The sequence below is a fragment of the Canis lupus genome, chromosome 6, assembly GCF_003254725.2.
Source record: "Canis lupus dingo isolate Sandy chromosome 6, ASM325472v2, whole genome shotgun sequence".
In the NCBI taxonomy this organism is placed as follows: domain Eukaryota; kingdom Metazoa; phylum Chordata; class Mammalia; order Carnivora; family Canidae; genus Canis; species Canis lupus.
In genome coordinates, this window is record NC_064248.1 from 25,882,909 (window position 1) to 25,908,230 (window position 25,322).

General features: G+C 46.5%; 1 protein-coding gene across 4 annotated transcripts in view; it reads left to right on the plus strand.

Annotated features, from left to right (window-relative positions):
* The window catches only part of SYT17 (synaptotagmin 17), a 75,523-nt gene that overhangs the window by 8,618 nt on the left and 41,583 nt on the right, over nt 1–25,322 (plus strand). For all 4 annotated transcript variants that reach the window (XM_025416401.3, XM_049110928.1, XM_049110927.1 and 1 more), the window contains exons 4-5: nt 2,619–2,767; nt 5,882–6,501. In XM_025416401.3, the coding sequence (XP_025272186.1) occupies nt 2,619–2,767; nt 5,882–6,501 (769 nt within the window). The remainder of the gene's footprint in view (nt 1–2,618; nt 2,768–5,881; nt 6,502–25,322) is intronic.

Below are 25,322 nucleotides of genomic sequence, written 5' to 3' on the forward strand. Positions count from 1 at the left end.
GGCTCCTTTTGGAGCGATGCCAGAAAGACCCTCATTGAAGGTTGAACTAAAGTCAAGTCACTTCTTTGTTTATCAGGCATGTGTTGACCTACTAGATGCATAGCTCTGACGGGTCTCACCAGGGATGCCCAGCTCAGTAGTTTAGAGCATGTAGTTCAAATTTGGTATTGCTGGACTTCATTGGGAGTTTAACAGTGGTGCAAAATAATGACCCATCCCATTCCCCACCCCACCAGCCTTCCATTCCCCAGTCTGGAAGGGGGGTGAGGTTATTAATAACAAGTAAACTCAGGGGTGCCTGGGTGGCTCAGTTAGTTAAGTGTATGCCTTCAGCTCAGGTCGTGATCTCAGGATCCTGGGATCAAGCACTGCATCGGGCTCCCTGAGGAGTGGGAAGTCTACTTCTTTCTTCCCCTCTGTCCCAATTTCCTGCTCTCTCTCTCTCTTTCTCTCTTGCTCATGTGCTCTCTCTCTTTTAAATAAATAAATAAATAAATAAAATCTTTCAAAGAAAAAAAGGATAGTGTCTGGCACATACGTGGTGCTAAGCAGCTGGTACCTTTGATCAAGATAAGAACAGATCGCCCCATTAAGAAGGGGCTGCTGTGGAGGGTGGTAAGATATGTACTCAGATCATCTTGAGATAAGATAAATCAGATAAGAATCACAAGAAGGGTGTATCCATTCATTGATTTACTGAGAAAATAAACGTGGAAGATGCTGTGCTAGGGTGAGGTCAGCCTTGGTGGTGGGTAGGAGACGTTGGCCTGCCCCCATGGAGCAAGGATTTAGTGTCAGATGCAGAAGATAAGCCACCACTAAAGGTAGTAGTTATGTGCATTGTTGAAGAGGTAAAGAAGGGCTGATGGGGGGAAGAGGTGATGGGGACAGGACAGAGCTTCTGAAGAGGTGCTGTTGAAGTTGAAACCTGACTGATGAGGAGGAACCAAACAGGAGATGGAGACTGGAAGAGCGTTCCAGGCAGAGGGAACAGCATGGCTTGGCTCGGTGTGTTGGAGGAAGGGCTGGGAAGCCTGGTGGGTGCAGAGGAGGCAGGAATGGTTCAGACGACTGAGAAGATTCAACTGAAGCTTCAGGGGGGCGACAGCGCTTAAGCTGAGCCTTGAAGACCGGATGGGACTTTACAGGTGGAGGTGGCTGCTGCACTGACGTATGGCAGGTGGGTAACAGGCATGCAGGCGGAGGTGCCTGAGGTGGTTCTACTACCTTGGGAAGATGCTACAGCTTTTGTTTAAGGGAGAGCCAAGGATGAATAATACAGTATGATTGCATTTCTGTGCCTTCCCCTGCCCTCCCCCTCCCCCCATTTCATCTACTACAGACCAAGAGCAGGAGGCAAGCGAGGACTGGGTATTCCCCTGCCCCCTGCCCCCCCATAACATGCCCTGTCTTGTCCTAGCTGTGACCCCTATATTGCTTTGGAAGAATATTAGATCGGTCTCATTTCATGCATAGGCTGCATCTAAAGACCTCCTAGAATTGGAAACTTGCATTTTTCAAGACTAGCTTCTGCACAGGCTTAAATGTCAAGTTGGGGGGAGAGGGGGATGCAATCTCAGAAGGTATCAGTCTATAGCCACGACAGCTTAGGGGCATGTCAATAGCAGCATCCATCTCCTGGCACTACTCTGCCAGCTTTTTTGCCCTCCTCTCTCCACCCGCCAGCATCCTTACCTAGCTTTATGGGGATTGGGGAATCTTAAAGATTGTAATAAATGCCAGCTAAAATGTGTTGAGCACATACCTACTACATATCAAGAACTATTCTAATAAGCATTTCATATGTGTTAACTCATTCAGTGTTGAGAGCAACCATATAAGGTGGGCACTAGTATTATTCCCATTTTACAGATGGGTAGATGGAGGCACAGAGAGAAGGGCCTTGCCCAAGGTCACCCAGCCAGGGTTCAGGCCAAGAGATTGTGCTCTTAATTACTACCCTGTATCTCCCCATCCCTTACCCAGTGCTTTTTCTTCTTTTAGTATCTTTCATCCTCATGGGGAGCACATTGAATCATGGCTGCTGCTCATTTTTAGCTGTTTCTTCACATTGAACTATTGGTCTCTTCATTGATTCTCAGGGCCATTTTGTGGCTATAGCCCTGCCACACAAAGAACTCTTGAGTGACACTGCTATACGATACGTTTAAAACATGTTAAAGTGTAGACACAGTGAGGGTTGAAACAGCAGAGCACTTCTCACCAAAAGCCACTTGCCCAATTTCAGATGGGTATGAACACCTCCTTGGTTCCTTCCCAGACTGAAGATCTGGGTCTGGGCTTGGCGTAGCCAAAGTGGCGCCCCCATGTGGCTATAGCCTGCATAAGCCTTCCCACAGTCTTAGCTTGGAATTATGCACATTCTTGACAGATTGTTCTAAATTGGAAAGTATTTATTCATATCATTTCACATTTTGTGCAAAAAGTCACTCATTATTAAGAGTTTAGGGCTGCCATGCTGATTCAGGTTTGTATTACCCCAAGTTGTCTAAACTGGATCTGAGAGCTATTTCATTGTGGGTCTGCCCTCCAAGGGATGGAGATGCCAGTCCCTGCAGATTTTTTGACAACCATTGATACCTCTTCCCTTCCTATAGGATGGCCAGCCGGAGCAGTGACAAGGACGGGGACTCTGTCCACACAGCCAGTGAAGTCCCTCTGACCCCACGGACCAACTCCCCAGATCGAAGATGCTCATCCTCAGACACATCTAAGTCTACGTACAGCCTGACCCGGAGGATTTCAAGTAAGCGTTTTTGCTGTGACTGTCTAGGGGTCATGGCTCATGCAATCCTGTGTTGTTGCACCTCCATTCAGGCCCATGAATTAAAATCCCATTAGCCGGGGTCCCAGGACAAAAGAAGAGAGCTGGCTTTCCCAGATACTCAGCAGCATCCCCAAGGAAAGATGTGAGGGCAGGGGTTGTCTGGGGAGGGGGCAGGGTGAGGTGACAGTCCAGAAGACAAGAGGATGGAGAAATAATGACAATGTGATAGGAGTGCATTACGCCTGATTTCTGCTGAGTTCAATCAGAAGTGATTATTTTTTTTTATTTTATTTTTTTTTTTAATTTTTTTTTAATTTTTTTTTATTTATTTATGATAGTCACAGAGAGAGAGAGAGAGAGAGGCAGAGACACAGGCAGAGGGAGAAGCAGGCTCCATGCACCGGGAGCCTGACGTGGGATTCCATCCCGGGTCTCCAGGATCGCGCCCTGGGCCAAAGGCAGGCACTAAACCACTGCGCCACCCAGGGATCCCCAGAAGTGATTATTTTGATTGATTTTTCTCTTTACTAATCACGAGTTTCATGGAATTGGCTCAACTGATTGACATGGCCAGCATATATATCATATCAGACCCCAAAAGGTGTGTGTTATTGTGTCATACAGGAGAACTTGCAAATTCAGGTCACTTCAGGGGCTGGGTGCGTTATGTTGGGGGATGAGTTGCAGAGGGTTGGACAGAGCTGAATGTCGTTCTGATGCAGTGACAAATGGCAGCTGACTTGGCCTCAGTTACTAGGGCAGGGTGGGGACTTGGGGAGCTGATGCCCCAGTCACAGGGGGCAGCGGCTACTCAACTCTCGCTGCAGGAGAGAGAGAAAGAGACTGTGGGCTCAGTACTGCCTGCCCTTTCTTTTTAAAAAGAGTTTATTTATTTATTCATGAGAGACACAGAGAGAGAGAGAGGCAGAAACATAGGCAGAGGGAGAAGCAGGCTCCCTTTGGGGAGTCTGACGCAGGACTTGATCCCAGGTCCCTGGGATCACGACCTGAGCCAAAGGCAGACACTCAACCACTGAGCCACCCAGGTGTTCCCTGCCTGTCCTTTCTAAAGAGAAACTGGCAATCTGGTTTTTATATAAAACTTTCTTAGCTTTAAACCCAAACAAAGCAGATTTCTGGGTCAAACTGGGTCCACAGGCCACCCAGTTTGTCCACTCTGATGTACAGCGTCTGTGTTTGACCCAATGGCATGATTTGGCTGGGGAGGAAAAAGGAGGATGAAACCAAAGAGTCCCAGCCTCCTCTTACATCCCGAAAGTATCTCTGCAGTCATTTCAGCTGTCTGCTATTCACTTAACAGAGGAGAAAAGCTTAAAATTCATGATATAGATCCACTCAGGTGGAAATATTGGTGTCTGATCTTTCCTGGGGGCAAATGTGGGGGGAAGGGGAAATAGAGAAAGTTCAAGGGCTTGATAGAGTGAAGCAGCAGACATGTGAGGCTTCTCTAGACCTCAGTCTTTCTGTCTGTAAAATGAGAGGCCTGTTCTTGACCTGCTCTGTCCAGTACAGTGGCCACTAGCCACATGTTGCTGGCGAGCATTTAAATGGGGCTGAGCCCAATCGAGACACGCCTCATGTGCTCTATACTCATGATTTTGAAGCCAGGAACTGAAAGAAAATTTAAACCGTCTATCACTAAAATGTTTTAATTTTGATTATATGTTGAAAATGTTAAAATTAATTTCACCTGTTACTTTGCACCTTTAAAAAAGGGGATCCTGGAAGATTTTATGTTCCCTACGTGGTTTGTATTTCTGAAACCCATGATGTTTCTCTTGAATGGCACCAGTCTAGATGAGTCCCAGGTCGCCCAGCTCTAGACACAGATGATTTTCATTTAGTCCATAGTTATCAGAGTACCAACCATGCACCAGACCAAAGTGTCATGATTTTAGCAGACACGACAGGTGTTCGGGCAATGTCATGAGAGAACAAATAGTATATAACCCTGCTTTAAATGAGGAATCTAATAGTCAAACTCCTAGGAGCAGAGAGTAAAGTGTGGTTGCCAGGGTGGGAGAACTGGGGAGGTGTTGGTTTCCACTATGCAAGATAAATAAGGTGTAGAGATCTACTGTACAGCACAGTGCATATGGTTAACAATATTTTACTACTTAAAATTTTACAGAGACTTGACCTTATATAAAGATTTTTATCACCAGAAAAATTAAATAAATAAGGCAGTAGAAAACTTTTGGAGATAATGGATATGTTGATAGCACAGAGTGTGGTGGTGGTTTCATGGATACATACTTACCTCCAAACTCATGCACAGCCTTTTGTATGCCATTTGTGCCTCAGTTAAATAGTTTTTTTTCTTCAGTTAAATAGTTTAAAAAAAAAAATTCCATGAGCTCACTGCTAGAATAGAGGAATGAGCAAAGATTCAAATGGTGGACTTGGGAGCCATGAACTCTGCTGGTTGATGGAGAAGGGTGAGGTGCCCCACAAGTGGTGAAGTTCAAATATGATCGTTGACAAAGTATAATAGTTACCATTTAGTGACCTCTTACCATGTGCACGTTCTATGCCGAGCCCTTTCCATGCATTGGCTCTGTGAATCACCACAGTCTTTGAAGTAGGGGCTATTACTGACTCCATTTTACAGATAGGGAAACTGAGTCCCAGAAATTCTGGCCTCAGGGTCCACTCTCTGAAAATGGAGGCAGTATAGGGTAATGGTTAGCATCAAGACTTTGGAGCCAGACAGGCTGGGCTTGACTCCTGGTTCTTCCTCTCACTACTTGGGTCACTTTTGGAGAATTATTTAAGGTTTCTGTTTCCTCATCTGTCAAATAGGGATAGTCGTTATCTAAAACCTTGTGAAGATGACTTGATATGTCAATGCATTTAGAACAGTGCCTGGCTGTGACAGAGGTGATAATGCCACCAAGCTACCTCTCATAGAATAAATAAGAGGATCTCAGGGTGTGGAGAGCAGATGGCACAGAGCATCATGAAACAGAGTGAACAATGTGAGAATCTGAGAAATGGTGCTAATTTCACAAAGTGGCCCAGGTTCGGTCCCATACATGGCGGTCTTAATTATTATTTCTGGTGACTGTTTAGGTCTCGAATCCAGACGACCCAGCTCCCCACTTATTGATATTAAACCCATCGAGTTTGGCGTTCTCAGTGCCAAAAAGGAGCCCATCCAGCCCTCGGTGCTCAGACGGACCTATACCCCAGACGACTACTTCAGAAAGTTCGAGCCCCAGCTGTACTCCCTTGACTCCAACAGCGACGATGTGGACTTCCTAACAGACGAGGAGATCTTGTCCAAGTACCAGCTGGGCATGCTGCACTTCAGCACCCAATATGACCTGCTGCACAACCACCTGACGGTACGGGTGATCGAGGCCAGGGACCTGCCACCGCCCATCTCCCATGACGGATCGCGCCAGGACATGGCTCACTCGAACCCCTATGTCAAGATCTGTCTCCTGCCAGACCAGAAGAACTCTAAGCAGACGGGGGTCAAACGCAAGACCCAGAAGCCTGTGTTTGAGGAGCGTTACACCTTCGAGATCCCCTTCCTCGAAGCTCAGAGGAGGACCCTGCTGCTAACTGTGGTGGATTTTGATAAGTTTTCCCGCCATTGTGTCATTGGGAAGGTGTCCGTGCCTTTGTGCGAGGTTGACCTGGTGAAAGGCGGGCATTGGTGGAAGGCGCTGGTCCCCAGCTCTCAGGTAAGGGGTGGTTTGGTGGTGTCTCCTGCTGGGATCTTTGCAAAAAAAAAAGATGATTATTTTTATTTTATTATTGAAATCGTCTTTGTATTTTAACAACTTTTCATTTTGAAATAATTTTCTACTTCCAAGAAGTTGCTGATGTAATATAGAGTGGTTGTGTTCTCTTCATCTAGCAACCCCAGTGAGAAATCTTACACAAGCAGAGTGCCTTAGCAATACCAGCAAATTGGCGTTGGCAATGGAGCTTCGGACCTTATAGAATTTTCACAGATTTTTACATGCACCATTGTGTGTGTGCGTGCGTGTGTGTGTGTGTGTGTGTGTGTGTGTTTGTAGTTCTAGGACATTTTGTCACATGTATAGATTCGTGTAACCACCACCACCCTGGGAGCTTTTTTGTCATTGATGCCGGGTTATTTAATAAGGAGAATGATTGTCCAGGGTATGAAGCTATCAGTTATTTTGACTTTCAGAAATTGATTTGGGAAAAATAAAATGAGGGCTGCAGAACAGGATGATATATGGATGTTTTTCAGGCAAATTGTGAGATTGGCTTCTTTCCCCCTACCAGCCCACAGACTTGCAATTGGCTGCTTGGGAAGCCACCCACGGACCAGGCTCTGTCCCCAGTGGGCTGATAGAGTCCCTCCCTTGGGCATTCTGTGGATGACAATGCACGAACTGTGCAGAGAAGGACGAGGTAGGAGCCCAAGGGAAGGAAAAGACCCAGCCAGCTGGAGGCCAGTCTAGTCCATTCAGGCTGACGGTGACAATCCTGTGTAATGCAGGCGGGATTATTTTATGTCAAACATGCCAAGGTGCTTTTCAAAGCTGAACTCTACTGGTCAGGGATTTGATGATCCAGCATCACACCTGGAGTATTAGGTTTTAAACATGGGGACTGGAGGGGTTGCTTGTGTTGTGTGTGTGTGTGTGTGTTTCCATTCAAAGATAGATTTATCCTTCTCTTCATTTGGATCCCCCTAGGAAGAAGAGAATCCTGAGCCAAGGGAAGTCATTTATTAGGGAGGTGACAGCAGAGGAAACACCAGGATGAGGGTGGGAAATTGACATAAAGTATGCATTATCCAGCTGGCCACCACTTTGGGGAGATCAGGCCCTAAACCTGCTGGGGAAATGGGAAGCCAGGATTAGACACATGTCTAGAGTCTTTTCACCTGAGTGATGGGGGAGTTGGGGTGTGCATATACCAACTCCTATCAGCCACTGAATGAAGGCTGTTGGCAGGGGTATGGAGACGTTCCTTCCCTGGCATTTCTGGCCTGTTAATACTGGTTGATAAAGAGACCTTTGACATCCACAGATGCAAAAAAAAGTGCAAGAGCTGGCAGCTACATGCAGACCTGTGTACACTGAAGTGATCAGGACCAGGAGGTGATGGTCAAAGTGTTAGCTGTGTTTGCTATAATCCCGTATCCTCCTTCCCATCACATGATCAGAATAGATTGGGCGCTTTCCATGTAGCCTCTTCAATATTTGATATCACTGGGTTTTCGACCATCAAGAGGGTTGAAAGAGGGAGACCCACCGGACAAGATCGACTCTGTATCGCCAGCTTGACTGCGCACATCAGAGAATTTGGACATCAACACACCTTGCCTCCTTTAGGTATTGGCTGAAATGTCACAACTTCAGCGAAGATTTTTCTGGCACATCTGCTGTAGTTTGATTCTCCTGAAATCTGAGGCCAAAGGCCAGGACCTGGGTGCAGGTAGATTCTTTAGGAGGCTATCCCGGGGAACAGGAATGAGGGGTAAGGAGGACACAGGGAAGGAGGGAACATCAGTAGTGGTTTTTCAGGTTGCCATTCTGGCCCTAGCATGCTCGTCAGGTGGGCCCCCACACCCTCACGGAAAGACTGGGAAGGAGAAAGAAAGGCCAGGACCAAGCCCGAGCAGAACTTCGGGACCGTCTGTAGCTGGGCCGGAGGTGGTGTCCACTGCATGTCTCTGCTGACACGGTAGCCAGCACCCAGGCACTCCCTGTCCCCTTCTCCTGCTTTTGCTTTTCTCCAGAGACTTTAACCATCATCCTGCAGACCATACATTCTGTGGTCTGTCTCCCCTGCTAGCATGGAAACCCCACGAGAACAGATTTCTGTTTTGTTCACTTCTGTGTGTCCTGCACCGATAACAGTGCCTGGTGTGTAGTAGTGCTCAATCGAGCACTATTTGTGGAATGAATGAAGGATTCCCCGGAATGAATTTCTTTCTCCCACCTGCCACCTTGCCCCCTGCTCTCCTCCTTCCTTTTCACTGGAAGAAAGGCTAGTGGAAAGGCCAGTTGTCTGAGGTTGGGTTCCCTGGCAGCAGAGCTTGAGATAAGGATTTGGGTGTAAATCTATTTGCTTGTAGGGCTGCTGTGACAAAACAAACATTAGAGGCTTAACACCACAGAAATTCATTGTCTCACAGTCTGGACATTAGGAGTCCAAGATCAAGGCCACGCTCCCTCTGAAACCTGTCAGAGAGAACTCTTCCTTGCCGCCTTCTGGCTTCTGGTGGTTGTTGGCAATCCTTGGCATTGCTCGGCTGACAGCTGTACCACTCCCACCTCTGCCTCCATCCATCACAGGACCTGTCTGTCCATGTCTGTGTCTTTTCTCTTCTTCTAAGGAAGAAGAGAACCAGTCCTAAGGTTCTAAGGAACCAGTTCTAAGGAACCAGTCCTGTTGAATGAAAGGGGCCACCCTATTTCATTATGTCCCCATTTTAAATAATTACATCTGCAATAACCGTATTTCCCCATAGGGTCACGTTCTAAGGTAGTGGGAGTGAGGATGATAACATATCTTTTGGTGGGGGGTTGTAGGAGAATGCCCTGCAGGGGAGAGAGAGAAGCAATCTAGGGGAAGAGTGACAGCCCATTGAGAGCATGGTCATAGCCTCAGCCTGATGGGTGGTTGGAGAGGGGACGATGGATCCCCACCCAGATGGTGGATGGTGGATGGAGCTGCAGTGTCCTTCCTCCTTCAGACCCAGAGCCAGCCTTTGACCTGCCACATCTGTCAGCCATTGGCTGGGTGGCCATGGGCCTACATATAGCTTCTGTCCTAAAGATAGGGGTTCTGAGCCAAGGACAGATTTGCTCTTGGGACACTTGGCAGGGCTGGGAAATGTGGGTTCAGCGAATTGAGTTCAAGGATGCTGCTAAGTACCTGCGATGCACGGAACAGCCCCCACCACAAAGGGTGCTCTAGCCAGAAGTGTCTGTGCCAGAGGGGGCGAGCCCACGATGAGAGAAGGGGATAACAGATTCAAGAATGGCAGCACGGTCTGCCACGCAGGCAGGATGAGGGCCAAGCTGGTCCCTGAAGGCTGGGGAGTTTTCTTAAGCAGAAACAGTTGCTGGGAAGCAGGGAAAGCCAGGGATGGAGGGTGTTAGGAGCAGATATCCAGGTAACGGTGTTGTTTTTCATGCCATCTGTGGAAAAGGAGACACTGGTTCTGAACAAAAATCCACATTGTGCAAAGTAGGCCTGTGTTAGAGACAGAAAACAAAATCCTCCTGTGATGCACTGAGGCCATGGGATGTCGATGCTGATTTTCAGAGCAGCCAAGGTCTACCTTCACCAAATCACGTGGAGGTCAGTTGAACAGGAGGGGAAGATGCAGCGGTGTCCGGGGGTGGAGGCAGAGCTCGACAGGTTCTTGTTTGCAGCCCACCTTTGCTAGTGTGGGATCCACATGACTCTTAGAGGTTAGCTCTCGGTTTCTGTGTGTTGGAGAACCCACGGGAATGTGGCTGGCAGGGCCACGCCTCCTCCTCTCCTGGCTCACGGTGGGATGTCCCAGCTATTTTGTGGCTTTGAGCATTGTGTCTTTGACCTTGGCCTTCAGAACACAACAGCTAATGGGGCTACTGTAAATTTTTTGGTCTCGTTGATAAGGTTTGGCTAGGAGATCATGAAAATGAAGACAGAGAAATATGAAGCCTCTGGAGTGATTAAACAGGTGCAAAGTTACTCTTGCCACTAAGAGAAATTCTGCTCATCCAAGTGGACTGCAGTGAATTGGCACTGTAGTCATTGAATGTGAAATCTATGTAGGCGCTACTCTTTTTTTTTTTTTTTTTTTGAAGATTGTATTTATTTATGTGAGAGAGAACAAGAGAGAACACGAGCAGGGAGGAGAGGGAGAAGCTGAACAGGGAGCCCCATGCAGGGCACAATCCTGGGACCCTGGGAACATGACCTGAGCCAAAGGCAGATGCTTAACCAACTGAGCCACCCGGGTGCCCATAGGCTCTACTTTCTTTCTTTTTTTTTTTTTTTAATTTATTTATGATAGTCACACAGAGAGAGAGAGAGAGAGGCAGAGACATAGGCAGAGGGAGAAGCAGGCTCCATGCACCGGGAGCCCGACGTGGGATTCGATCCCGGGTCTCCAGGATCACGCCCTGGGCCAAAGGCAGGCGCCAAACTGCTGCGCCACCCAGGGATCCCTAGGCTCTACTTTCTTAAAAAAAATTATTAGTTGCCTCTCTCTCTCTCTGTGTCTCTCATGAATAAATAAATAAAATCTTAAAAAAAAACTATTAGTAATTATGACAAAACACACCTAACAAAATGTACCAGGTTATCCATTTTTAAAAAATATTTATTTAAATTATAATTAACATACAGTGCAACAGCTTATCCCTTTTTAAGTGCACATTTCAGTGGTATTAAGTACATTCATAGCATTACAACCGTTACCACCATCTGTCTCCAGGACTCTTTTCATCTTGCAGAACTGAAACGTTATACCCATTAAACAATAGCTTCCATCTTTTGTTGCCCCCAGTGCCTGGCAATCACCATTCCTTGGGTCTCTATGAATCTGACTACTCTGGGTACCTCACATAAGTGGAGTCATACAGTATTTGTCTTTTTGTGACCAGCATGTTTCACTCAGCCTCATGCCCTCAACATTGAAAAGGTGCTTGACGTCATTAGCCATCAGAGAAGGGCAGATTGGAACCACAGCGAAATAGCACTATACACCCAGGTACTGGTATGTCTAAACGTTACAAAGACTGACAACACCAGTGTTGGTGAGGATGTGGAGCAACCAGAACTCTCGGGCAGTGGAGGGGTATAATGTGGTATAACCACTTAGGAAGAAGCTCTAGTAGTATTTTGTGAAACTGAACATTTATCTACTCCCATGAACCATAAATACCCATTCCTAGGTATTTGCCTAAGAGAGATGACAATGTTATGTCTGCACAAAAAATTGGACTCAGATATTCACAACAGCTTTACATGTCACAGGCTCCAGACTAGAAGCAGCCAGTTGTCCCATCAGCAGAATAAGGATAACAAGCTGTCGTATATTCATATAATGGAGCATTATTCAGAAGTAAGAGGGAACAAAGTACTGATGCACACAACAGCATGGATGAATGTCACAAACAAGCAGAACATTATGCTTTAACATTATATATATATATAATTTATAATTTGACATTTGTATATATATATGACTGCATTTATATATATAATGCATATACATATAATTATATATATATATATATATATATATATATATATATATATATATATATATATGACTGCATTTATATCATTTGAGAACCACCAAAACTAGTCTATGGTGAAAAACCAGAATAATAGTTGTGGGACGTGAACAGGAGGGAAGGGGATTGAGTGGAAGGGAGCAAGAAGGACATTTCTGAACTAACAGTGATGTTCTACATCTTGATGGGACAGGTGTGTGTGTTGTCAAACTCATCAGGTACGCTTAAGGATTATGCATCTTGTTGGATGTAAATGTTATTTGCGGGGGGGGGGGGCGGTGGGGGGGGAAGAGCCATAAACACACACTGAACTCTGGCTACTGACATGCCTGCTGAAGTGTTTCAGGGGGAAGTGTACTAATGCCTGTAACTTATTTTAAGATGCTTTCAAAAAAAGATCATGGTGGGGGGGTGCTGGGTGGCTTAGTCATTAAGCATTCGACTCTTGGTTTTGGCTCAGGTCACGATCTCAGCGTCATGAGATCAAGCCCCATGTCGGGCTCTGCGCTCAGTGGGAGTCTGCTTGAGATCCTCTCTCCCTCTCCCTCTGCCCCTCCCCCCCAAATAAATAAATAAATCTCAAAAGGAAAGATCAGTAGACATGCAATAAGGCAAGTATAGCATAATTTAAAAATATTAATGTAGAATTATTAATATTAGCTGCATTGCAGAAGCTAGGTGGTGTGTATAAAGGAGGTGACTGTACAGTTCTTCCAGCTTTTCTGTATGTATGCGACAGTTTTTATGATAAAATGTTGGAATGCAAAGAGAGAAGAAGACAGAGACCCTAGTAAGGAGCAATTTGCCATGGTTGTGTAGGCAGGATATGATCTCCTGGACCTGGATGTAAGGTGCAGGAACATGTGGGGCCAGCCGGAGAGACCATTTGAAGGTGCAGTGTTTCATGTCTGGGACCAACCCTTAGACATTCAACTCCAGCTTCAGGGGTGCTATAAACAAGGCTTCCTGACAGAGTAGGGGTTTTGCATCATGCTGGCTATTCTCTTATTTTCACAATCAGCCTCTCTGATTCCAAGGTCCCGCGTCTTAGATGAATCAATCACACTTTAGCAAATGTGCTGGGAGATTCTAATGCAGGTGAGCTGTGGTCCTCCAGCTGAGCAGCACTGGGTGACCATAGAAAGAAAGGGTTAGCTGTCTAGGCTGGACGTATGGGGCTGGAGCATGGCTCTGCCACTCACTGATTGGCTGTTGTGTTGGTTGAATGAGCTGAGTGCCCAACATAGGCTGCCATTAAGATTATGTGTTATGGAGCCATTTGGGAAGGAGTAGACTCAGGTTACCATGCTCTTAAAAGGTCTTGGGGGATAATTCTGAGTCACATGGGGTGTAGCATCTCTTATTACAAAGCCAGATTTTCCACCAAGGAGAAATGTTTGATTTGCACTCAGAAGAAGAAAATGTGTTTCGTCAAAAGTGATATTTGCACACTGCAATGCTGGATATTTATGTTTCTGAAAATTGCTTTAACCTGAGATTTGCTCTGACCAAAGGAACGCCTTTTAAATCTTCGATGCCTAGCATTCTGGGCCCTGTGGCTTAGGAAGCAAAGTCTGTGCATATTGCCTTTGCCAAGTAAGATTCGGGGATTCACATTTAGCAATAAATATGTTCTGGGACTCACACATACTAACTAGACCCTGGGCTGCATGCAATACTTACATTACCCTATCAGATGGATAGTAATGACACTTGCATTTCATAGATGGGGACCCTGAGGCTCAGAGAGGTTGAGGACCTTGCCCATGGTTGCACAGCTGGAATGGAGAATTGAACCTGAGACTAACTCTGAGCCCACACCCATAACCTCTATGAAATAATCAATTTAGGGACTGCCCTGGCCAGTGGCTTTGAAAGTTGATCTACACCATGTAACTCAAGTGTGATAAGACAGTATTTCCCATAAGTATAGCCACATTTTAATATGACTATGTACCTTGCTTCCTTCCCCCTTGGATTTATCCTCCTAGAAGGAGTTCTGTGTTTGTTCTGTGTTGTTTCAGCAAGCTTTCAGAGTCTGAGGGGCATGCTCATGGCTTTCCTCAGGAGCACCAAACTGACTGGATTTTTGAAAATGTCTGTGGGATAGTCTTATTTGATAACGAAGATAGGTGTCTGTGTAGCGATTGTCATTTGTGGGTTTTTTGTTTTTGTGAGGTTTTTTTTAGGAATAGAAAAAAAATGTATGACTCTGAGGTAAAGAGATTTACTTTCTTGGGTGGCCCCCCAAATGTCTTTTTTTTTTTTTCTTAGATTTTATTTATTCATGAGAGACAGAGAGGCAGAGACATAGGCAGAGGGAGAGGGAGAGGCAGGCTCCCTACAGGGAGCTCGATAAGGGACACGATCCCAAGACCTGACCTGAAGGCAGATGCTCAACCAGTGAGCCACCCAGGTGCCCCAAAATGTCTATTTTTATCAGGAATCTTGGTTAAAACTGACAGAACCCATCTTAAACTAGCTTTGGCCAAAGAGGAAGGTTTGTGGTAGTGTGGGCTCCCGGCATCCCTGTGGTAGTGTGGGCTCCTGGCATCCCTGTGGTAGTGTGGGCTCCCGGCATCCCTGGCTCTAGAGTTTCTCAGCTGGAATGTTCTTCAGCTCTGCCTTTCTCCATGGGTTTTCTTTTCAGAAGACGTTTCCCATGTGCAGGAGCAAAAGCAGCTACAAGTTACCCCAGGCCTACCTCCCACCAGCCAAGACATGCACTTGGGGAGACAGGTCCTCTCTTCTAAAAGTTCTAGAAGTCTGGGGCACCTGGGTGGCTCAGTTGATTAAGCATCTGCCTTCGGCTCAGGTCATGATCCTGGGGTCTTGGGATCGAGCCCCAGCGTTGGGCTCCCTGCTCAGTGGGGAGTCTGCTTCTCCTTCTCCCTCTGCCCCTACCTTTCTCTCTCAAAATAAATAAATAAAATCTTTTTAAAAAATCAAATAAAAGTTCCAGAAGTCCCAGGGAGGATTCTCAGGGGCCCATCCTCCTTGGGTCCTAACCTTGTCCATGTGGTGGGAGATTGTTTGTCACCACATCCCCAGCTGGTGGTCACCACTCAGGAGCCTTGCAATGGGAGGGAGCGTGGTTTAGGGGAAGGAAGAGTGAATATCTCCTTACTCAGTTGCCACAGTTGTGGTTGGGATTCTTTGTTGCTGCTTCCCTGACTAGCACTTCCCTGGCTAATGTCCCTGCTGAAGAACCTTGGCAGGCAGGGGTTCAAGAGCTGGCCCTGGTAGCAGGTGGATGCCAACTATTTGGAAGTTTCTGGAAGTAGAGGGGGCTGCCCGGGCCCTGGGACTATACCTCATGGCTTTTTACTGTTGGGCAGCAAAGCTGGGCAGCTTCTCCCTGGAGGAGGAGCTCTCAAGGATGGGTCCTAGTCAGATGGCCTGATCCTACCTTCTCTGGGGCTCAGTGGCCATGAGAAACTCATCTATGTCCTAGGCTGCACTCTCCTAGAAGCAGACCCTGAGACCAAGATTTGAGTGCAAGTATTTTATTTTGGGGTGATGCCAAGAAAAACCAGAAGGGAAGCAGGGGAATGAGACCTCCACTAAAAGACCTGTTATTGGGCAGGTTCCCACCACGGGCAACTGGGTCACGATCCTCCTGGGCACTCAGTGTAGGGGCAGTGGCAGCAACAGAGCATTTATTCACCATCTCCCTCCAGATAGAGGTTGAGGGCTGCTTCCAGAAACCCTTAATTTTTGAGGCTCCTCTATCCTGTTTCTTGGACATGGTGGCCAGAGAGACTCCTCAGATGGAGAGATGTGGGGCTGGCTATAGGAAGCTTGGTGGCCTCTGGCAGTGATGCTGGTCAGGCCTGGGGGCTGGAGCGGCCCCTTCTGCATCCCCACACTTACTCTTGCCACCCCGAGTGCAAGGTCTTCTGGGCTCTCCCTTCCCTCTGCTTGCCACTTCTCTCGATCCCTCCTCTCCTCTGGTCAGAAGGGTGAAAAGCAGGCGAGCAAGACCACTGGTGGAACAGATGCCCGTAGAGAAGAAGGTGCCTCCCCTTCCTAGAGGGGCATGCGATCTCTGAGAGTGTTTCTCTTGGCAGCCATCTCTCTCAGCTTTGGGGTGGATGGACTGGGACAGTCCTCAGCTTTCCCCACTCAGCCAGCATCTCCTCTCTGCCCATCGAGGCAGGGAACGTCAATGGTTTTGAATAATGCGGGATCCCATCTCTGCCTCTTACAAATCCCAGCGGGAGGTGCTGAGCACCTGTTGTTCCTAGCACCTTGGTACCTGTCCCCTGTCCCCAGCTTTGGGCCCAGGCTGCCAGTTCTGGGGCCAGCAGGGAAGGCGCCCCTCTGCATCCTATTGAGGTACAACTAAAGGCTTGGCCAGACTCTCCATAACATCAGCTTCTGCTTCTATTTATTCTTGGTATTTTTGGCACAAAGAAGGAACTCATTAGATGTTTTTTGAATTGAAAAATATTGTTGTGTAAAGAATATTAGCTTTAGAGTTAAACTGACCTGGTAAAGGTCCCAGCTTCACCTTGTACCAGCTGTGTGAATTTGAGTCCAACTCATCATGGGGAGTTGGCAGTGTTGTGAGGATAATATAATGACAAAGAGGACTGACTCTGACATAGTACTTACTGTGTGTGAGGCGTGGTGCTAGGCATATCTATTGTATTTATTATCATCCCACTTTATAGATAGGGAAACTGAGGCATACCTTAAGTAACATGCCCACGGCCACACACCTGGGATTTGCACCCAGGCTGTCCAGCTCCAGAGGCTGTGCTGATAGCCATTCTGCTTCACTTCATTCCATCTTGATAAACCAAGATCAGGGAGGCAAAGCACCTGACATATAGTATATGCTGAGCAAGTACTGACTCGGGGCTCATGCACTGGGAAGAAGGACAGAGGGAACCAGAACCAGAAAGAGGAAGGAGACATTGGGAAGCAAGTGAGATCAAAGCCATGAGGAACTGGCCAGGGGATCTGATTTGGGTTTCAGTACATGCTACTTTGACCTTACCATGTCCCGGGCAGACAGAGATAGAAAGATAGAAAGAATTTCATCTTTTAGATAAAAAATTTTCATTTTTTGGAAGGAAAAATAGGTAATGATTTGAGGCACCCAGAGTTCTGTGTTGATTGGGCCAAGCACCTGGAAACTGCCAGAAGTGATACACGCCCCCAGCCTCTCCTGCCCGCATATTGTGTTTTTGAGATCGCTCCCCATGTGATCCCATAACAGGCAAGGCCCTCGACAAGGCAAGTGTCAGTTTTTTAATGAGCATTCCTCTTTAACTCATCCTGAGCTGCTGTCAGCCTTGCCCCTTTCAGTAGGATGCTGGCCTCTGTGTGTGTTAAAAGGGTTTCCTGCCCAGGTTTTGGTGAGCAGAGTGTTTTGGCAACACTGTGCAGCCAGGGCCCAGCCCAGGCCAGAGCCTTAGAAGGCAACATTAACTAGAAGTCTCTTTTCATGTGGTCCTTCTTGTTTTCCTCCTTCTGATGTAGAAATGGAGTTTACATTTCAGACCTCAACCCAAGCTTTTGGTTCCTGGTTATAGTATGAACTAGAAGGGAAACCAGAGATGATTTGGACCAAGCCTGTTTTCTAGATGAGAAGACTACAGCACAGAGCAGTTGAGTGACTTGTCCAAGGTCACACAGCTTTCAGTGATAGCTTTCAGAGACTGGTTAGGTTGCCTGACTTCCAGGCAGGAGGTCTTGCCACTGTGCCACACTGTTTTACCTCACACAGGAAGGGGTCTGTGGTGGCTGAGAATATACAGACCTGGGTTCAAGTTCTGGCTTTTATACCCTCTAGAGGTGTGGGCCCCGGAGAGTTACCTTATCATCTCTAAGCCTCGGTTTCTTTGTGTATAAAATGAGGATTATATAGCATGCCGGAGCTAGCTTGCATTGGCTCGCAGAGCTCATTTTAAATTTTCAAGCATTTCACCAGCTGATTGACTTCACGTTGGAGCCAGCCATTGTGAATGAAATAGACAAATACTACAAATCAGAGCCCTTTCCTCTCCTGCAGAGTTAAATATCCGCATATCACTGATCATAGTGGTATTTACTTCAGGGTGTTTTTGTGGGCCACCAGTTGGCTTGGTTCTGAAAGCACAGAACCTTGATGTATGTATACAGTGGTGCCATATCAAGAGGACAGGCCTATAGTCCCACGATCCTCAGGCTGGCATTAGCCCCGCTCCTTCCAGCGGTGCGACCTTGGGCAGTTACTCGCTGTTGCTGATGATAATTGCTGGCTCTTCCTGAGTGTGTCCCATAGACCAGCTGTTGTTTCAGGGCTTTCTATATCAATTTGAAAATCAAGCAGGGACTATCATTATCTTCAGTTTTCATTTTAAAAAGCTGAAGCTCAGGGGCATCTGGCTGGCTTAGTCGGTAGAAGGTGCAACTCTTGATCTTGGGGTTGTGAGTTTGAGCCCCACTATGGGGGTAGAGATTACTTTAAAAAATGAAATGAAATGAAATGAAATGAAATGAAATGAAATGAAATGAAATGAAATTAAAAAACGGAGGCATGGAAAGTCTGAGGAACTTGCCCAAGGCTATGTAGTTAATGAATGGGGGAGTCTGCATTCAGAGTCTGGCAACTGCTCCTGGCCTACCCCCTCCCCGCATCTTGTTGAGGCTTGGCTTCCTTCTGTGGAAAATAAGAAAAGCAAATTCAACCTCAAACGTGGCAATGAGGGTGGCATCTGATAATGCCTATGGTGCTCATGGGCTCAGCCCATCGCAAGGCCTCTGTTAATGGGTGCTTCCTGCTGGCAAGCCCTAAGTAAACGTTGCTGTCAGTCATTACCACGATAATTGCCCTAAAAGCTTCTTAGCCAAGGGACTGTGACTCAGTTTGACCAAGGAGATTAAAACATTTGCCAGCAAGTAATTCATCTACCTCAACTGGAGTTGAGAAGATGAGGCTTTAGCTCTTGAGTGGCTGGTGGGTTGGGGGGCTCTGGAGGCATACAGTAAGCTTCAGGCATACATAGCTCCTCTCCAGGGGCTTGTGGTGCAGATTAAATGAGAAAATAAAGGATTTGTGGGGGCTCTGCTCAGAGGAAAGTTTGAAGACTTCAGTGGGCTGTTGCCATTGACTGAGCCTGTACCGATGGCAGGGGCTACAAACCAGAGACCCAGGCCCCTCCTTCAAGACTCTCAGTATAACAAATACTGAGTATTTGTCAATGTTCTGTGTTTCTTGATGCCATGGAAAGCATTTTCTGTGCATAAACCCGTTGAATCCTACAAGCCTTTGAGGTACAGTGATCATCCCCATTTTACACATGAGAAAACAGAGGTGCCAGTCAGTGAATGACTTGCTTTGCATGTTCAAGGAATCAGTGGCAGAGCCAGGGTTTGAACTTAGGTGACTCTGGCCCTCAGTATTTCCTCCTTTCCTGGCATGGCCTCTGAGAAGCAGTCATGGCCATCAAAAATTAGGAGAAATTAGTGGGGCCCTGAAAGAAGGGTCTTCAGTTCAAGCAGCAGCAGAAATGAATCTGGCCAGCTAAGGGAAGTGATAAATAAAATGATAACAGATTCACTTACTAAGTGCTGGACTCTAAGCTCTGCCCATATATTAACCCATTTAATTCTTTCATCAACTCTGCCTCATGGGTGTTCTTGTATCCCATTCCGCAGGTGAGAACACGAAGGTTGGGGAGTTGGGGAAGCTGGTCACACAGTAAATGGTGGACCCGGGATTCAAACCAGGCTTTCTGGGAGCGAAAGAGGGCAGTCCAGAAAGGGTAGTGGAGTAAAGGAAGCAAGGAAAGGAAAGAATACAAGCAAAGGAAGAGTTGAACCACGAGGCATCTGGGCAGCTCTGGGACTTTCTTGAGCAGAGCTCCATGGACTTCTAGGGGGCGGGGGTCAGATGCCCAGGCTTAGCCCCACCCAGACCACAGCCAAAGAGGTTCTAATACCAGAATAAGTGGGGACAGATGCTGAATAGACAGCAACAACATATACTGCCTATAGGACCCCCAAAACCTGAGACTGAGAGAAACTGTGAGTTTTTTTTTTTTTTAAGATTATATTTATTTGAGAGAGAGAGCATGAGCTGGGAGGAGGGGAGAAGGAGAAGCAGACATCCCATGGAGCAGGGAGCCGGATGGGGAGCTACCTCCCAGGAATCCCAGGACGGAGCTACCCAGAAGCCCCAAAAGTGCATTTTTTTGGTAATAGGGCTTCTGCGGGCAGCTGACATAAGAAAGGAAAGTAGCAGGGTTCCTGGGCGACTCAGTCAGTTAAGCATCTGCCTTTGGCTCAGGTCATGATCCTAGGGTCCTGGGATGGAGCTCCACATCAGTCTCCCCACTCCACAGGGAGCTTGCTTCTCCCTCTCCCTCCCCCCCTTCCCTGGAAAAAGGAAAGTAGCTACAAGAGATGTCTGTGTTTTTCTACTTTTTCTAAAATCAATCAGTAGGTATTTTAGACTCTTGCCATGTGCCAGGTCTTGGACTAGGTAAGAGGATGGGCTTTGAAGTTTGACAGACCTGAGTTCAAATTCTGACTTGACCACATACCCCTCTATCCATTCAGTAAGTTTTTACTGAGTCCTGGGGCAGGGCACTCGTCACAGGGGACATTCACTGTGTGACCTTGGGAAAGTTACTTGACTCCTCTGAGCCTCAGTTTTCAGTGGGAGAAAATGGGGATAAAAAGCCCAAGAGCACAGTTGTCAAGAATGCACAATCTGGAGTCAGCCTCCTTAGGCTCATACCCTGTAAGCTGCTTTTAGTCCATAACACTTCTGACATTAAAGGTATGGGAGGGGGGGATTTCTCCACACAGTAAATTCTCCATATGTGCAAGCACCAACCGAGTGTCCTACAACTTAGCTCAGTACTGACACTGCCTGCAATCAGCTCAGACCCCTGACCCAGGTGAAGGGTTCAGTCTCATGGACCGCTCCCATTTCAGATCCAATCACAAGTCCCAGGGCATCCCCATACTTCTGACTGACCCAGCTGTAAATCAGGGGTTCTTTTTGACCTCTGCCTCGGCTTCCATAATTTGCTAGAATTGCTCACAAAACTCAGGGAAACACTTCATTTATTTTAGAGGATAGAATTCAGGAGCAGCCAAATGGAAGTGATGCGTAAAGCAAGGTATTGGGGGGAGGGGCACAGAGCTTCCATTCCCTCTCGGGGTCCAGCACCCTCCTAGCACCTTGATGTGTTTACTAACTCAGAAGCTCTTTAAACCCTGTTAGTTAAGAGGGGTTTTTTTGTTTGTTTGTTTGTTTGTTTGTTTTAATGGAAGTTTCATTATGTAGGCATGATTGATTAAATCATTGACCATTGGTGATTGAACTCAGCCTCTACTCTGTCCTCCCCAGAGGCTGGAGTTTGAGGCCAAGAATTCCAACCCTCTAGTTGTGCCTTTGTCTTTCTGGCAACCAGCCTTCTTCCCAAAGCTATCTGAGAACCCCCAGCTCTTAGTCATCTCATTAGCATACAAAAGACACTCTTATCTCTCCCAGAGATTCCAAGGGTTTTAGGAGCTGTGCGCCAGAAGCTAGGTCCAAAAACCAAGTATGTATTATTGTGTCACCTGCAACCCTGCCATCTGCTCACTGTGTGGTGTCAGGCACCCACCTTTGGCCATCCATCGTCTCAGGTTACTCATATGTACAATGAGGATAATGATAGCTCCTCTCCAGGGGCTTGTGGTGCAGATTAAATGAGAAAATAAAGGGTAGCACTCAGAATCCCATGCCTGGCACAAAATTGCCCAGAAACACTGGATAATGTAAGAAGAAGAGGCAACCAGGAGTTGCATTCTGGGGAAAACTGCATTTAAGAGCAAAAGTAAGGGAATGAGAACAATGAAGACCAAGACTTGAAAGCTAGGAGGTTAGAGGGAAGCTGGAAGGGAGCATAGTCATGCCAACGAACAGAAGGATTTCCAGAAGAGCTCTTCCCCACTAGAATTTCACGGAGTGTATATTATATCCCTCATTTTCCCCAGGAGGATAGGAAATGAGGCCCAGAGAGGTTCAGCAACAAGTCCAAGGCCCATACAGTGAGTACATGCTAGAGATGGCATTGGATTATAGGTGTGTGACCTCAGTCCTTTGCCTAATCACTCACCGTGTTAGCTTCCTGGGGCTCCCATCACAAGTTCCCATAAATTGGATGGCGTGCCACTGCGGGAATTCATTCTTTCACGATTCTGGAGTCTAGAAGTTCAAAATCAGGGTGTTGGCAGCGGTTGGTTCCTTCTTGGAGGCACTGAGGGAGATCCTGTTCCATGCCCTTCTAGCTTCTTGCGGTATCACAGTCCTTCATGTTCCTTGGCTTTAGACGTATCACCTGGATCTCTGCTTCCATCATCCCGTGGTGTTCTTTTCTATCTGTGTCTGTCTGCTTCTAAGGACACCAGTTAGACCTAGGGGTCACCCTAATCCAATATGGTCTTGTCTTAACTTGATTACAGATGACCAGATCCCCATGTCCCAATAAGGTCATATTCATCCTTGTCAGGGGTTAGGGTTTCAACATATCTTTTGAGGGAAACAATCCAATGCATGACAACTACCCCAACTCCAAATGGTAGGGCAGAAAAGAGGGGTGCATGAAAACACAGACTATGGAGTCCCTCCCCACAGAAATTACAGTATATGAAAAGTCCAATAGCCCCATAAAAGAGTTTGCTCTGACAGGTACCGGAGAAGCAGATAAGTACAATGTGAGTGGAAGAGGGAGTCAGAAGGAGAGATGGTTTGGTTTTTTTTTTGTTGTTGTTGTTTTTTAAGATTTTATTTATTCATGAGAGATACAGAGAGAGAGGCAGAGACATAGACAGAGGGAGAAGCATTTTCCCTGCGGGGATCCCAGTGTGGGACTCGATCCCAGGATCCTGGGATCACAACCTGTGCCAAAGGCAGATGCTCAACCACTGAGCCATCCAGGCATCCCGAGAGATGGCTTGAACCATCAGAAGAGGAATGAGGTATAGCCAGAGAAGTCCTTTTATTGTATCTTTTATTTTTTATTATTTTGTTAAGATTTTATTTATTTATTTGAGAGAGAGAGAATGAGTGGTGGGGAGGGGCAGAGGGAGAAAGAGAGAGAGAAGCAGACTTCCTGCTGAGCAGGGAGCCTAAAGTTGGGCTTGATCCCAGGACCCCAGGATCATGATCTGAGCTACCCATGCATTCCCAGAGACATCCTTTTAAAACATTATGTCTAATTAGGTAACTTTCTGCCTAAAGCCTTCTGTGGCTCCCTGTTCCTCAAATAAGTCCATACTCCTTACCTGGCAGCCTCAGGTCTGCACCCGACCCTGCTCCAGCCCCCTGACCCCCTTTACTTGTCCGTATTGGTCATTGTGGTTATCGTGTGTAACCTATTCCTTGGCCCTCCAACCCCTGTTCCTACTTCTGCAGGGGAGTCTTAGGAAGGTCAGTTCCCATAACACTCCATTACTCTTCATAGCACATACCACTGTACTAATCAAATAATCTAGTATTAATTAGTTATGCATATTAATTAATGCTTACTATCAGGAACTGCATTACAGAGATCATAACTGTCTTGCTCACTGCTGTGTCCTTTGTGTCTAGCACAGTCAGGATACTCATTGAGCACCTACTATATGCCAGCCCTATGCCCTACATGTAGTAGATAGTCTATAAATAACTAGTGACAGAATGCTTGGGCTGGATCTGAGGTTGGGTAGGTGTTGGTGAGACACAGAGAAGCAGAGGGAGGACATTTGACACAGAAATGGAATGAGCAGATGGGAGAAGAATCTGGGGGCTGGGCCCTGCTGACTCAAAAGCTGTCCCTTTGCTTACAGAACGTCTCCCAGCCATGTCTCCATAGGTGCTGTGGCTCATCCTGGCTGCTGCTGCTTCTACTTGAGCGGGACTCTCTCTAACATAATTTGTGTCCACTGTTAGTCCTTTGTTACAGACACTTGGTAGCTGGGGAGACAGGGAGGGCTTCCTGCTGTCATTTCAGGTTCGGGTTGATAGTGTTGCATGTTCTGAGGCAATCTCTGTTAGAACAAACAGCTTTGCTATAAGATGTTCACTGGGAGCTCAATTTACAATAGAGTCAGTATCTCACTCTTGAGATGCTTGAGTGGATCTGAAGTACGTTGACTGAATTTAGATGGCCACTGAGCGCTAGACAGAAACTCTTCCATATGAAAAGATTGAGCTTCTTTCCTATCTTCTCTGGAAGGTTTAGCTTCATTTGCAGGATATAAACAAATGTTTCTCTGCATCAGCATTCATCAAGAGTCTGTCCTGTAGGAGACATATAAAATCACTAGCCTTAATGAGGTCATTGTCTCATGCAGCAGAAAGACAGCAGGAAAGATGGTTACTACCTCAAAAATGAGAACGGAGCCTTACCTCACACCGTACACCAGACCAAGTCCAGATGGCCCAAGGACTTAGATTTATTTGAAAAGCCTATCCTTTTAGAAGGAAAAAAAAAAGAATGTCTTTATAACCTGAGTGTAGCAAAGCATTTCTGAAAAGGTCATAAAGTGCAAACTGTGGAAGAAGAAGCCGGGTACAGTCTACCACATTAAAATTATGCACTCTGTTCATCAGAAAATACGGTACAAAAAAAAAGACAAGCCATAAACTGGGAAAATATATTTGTTATACACATGTACTTGTTTGCTGGGGCTGTTGTAACAAAGTACTAAAAACTGTCTTAAACAACAGAAATTTATGATCTCATAGTTTTAGAGGCGAGTATTTCAAGATCCAGTTGTCAGCAGGGCCATGCTCACTCCGAAAGTTCTAAGAAGGATCTGTTGCTGTCCTTTCTCCTGGTTTCTGATGGTTCCACTGCTTATGGAAGCATAACTTCAGTCTTCACATTGCTCTCTCTCTAATATGCATGTCTGTGTCCAAATTTCTCTTTTATAAAGACACTGGTCATATTGAATTAGAGGCACATCCTATTCCCATATGACTTCATCTTAAGTAATCCTATATGTAAGGATGCGATTTCCAAATAAAATCATGTTCTGGGATCCTGGGGGGTTGGGACTTAAAACATGAATCTGGGGGTGGAGGGAGGGGAACACAATTCAACCCATAACAACACATAACAGATGGGTAATTGACTATCCATAATATTTAAAGGCCTTTTTGTAAATGAATAAGAGAAGACAAGTACTCAGTAGAAAAAATGGGTACAGGGACACCTGGGTGGCTCAGCGGTTTAGCGCCTCCTTTGACCCAGGGTGTGATCCTCGAGTTCTGGATCGAATCCCTCATCAGGCTCCCTGCATGGAGC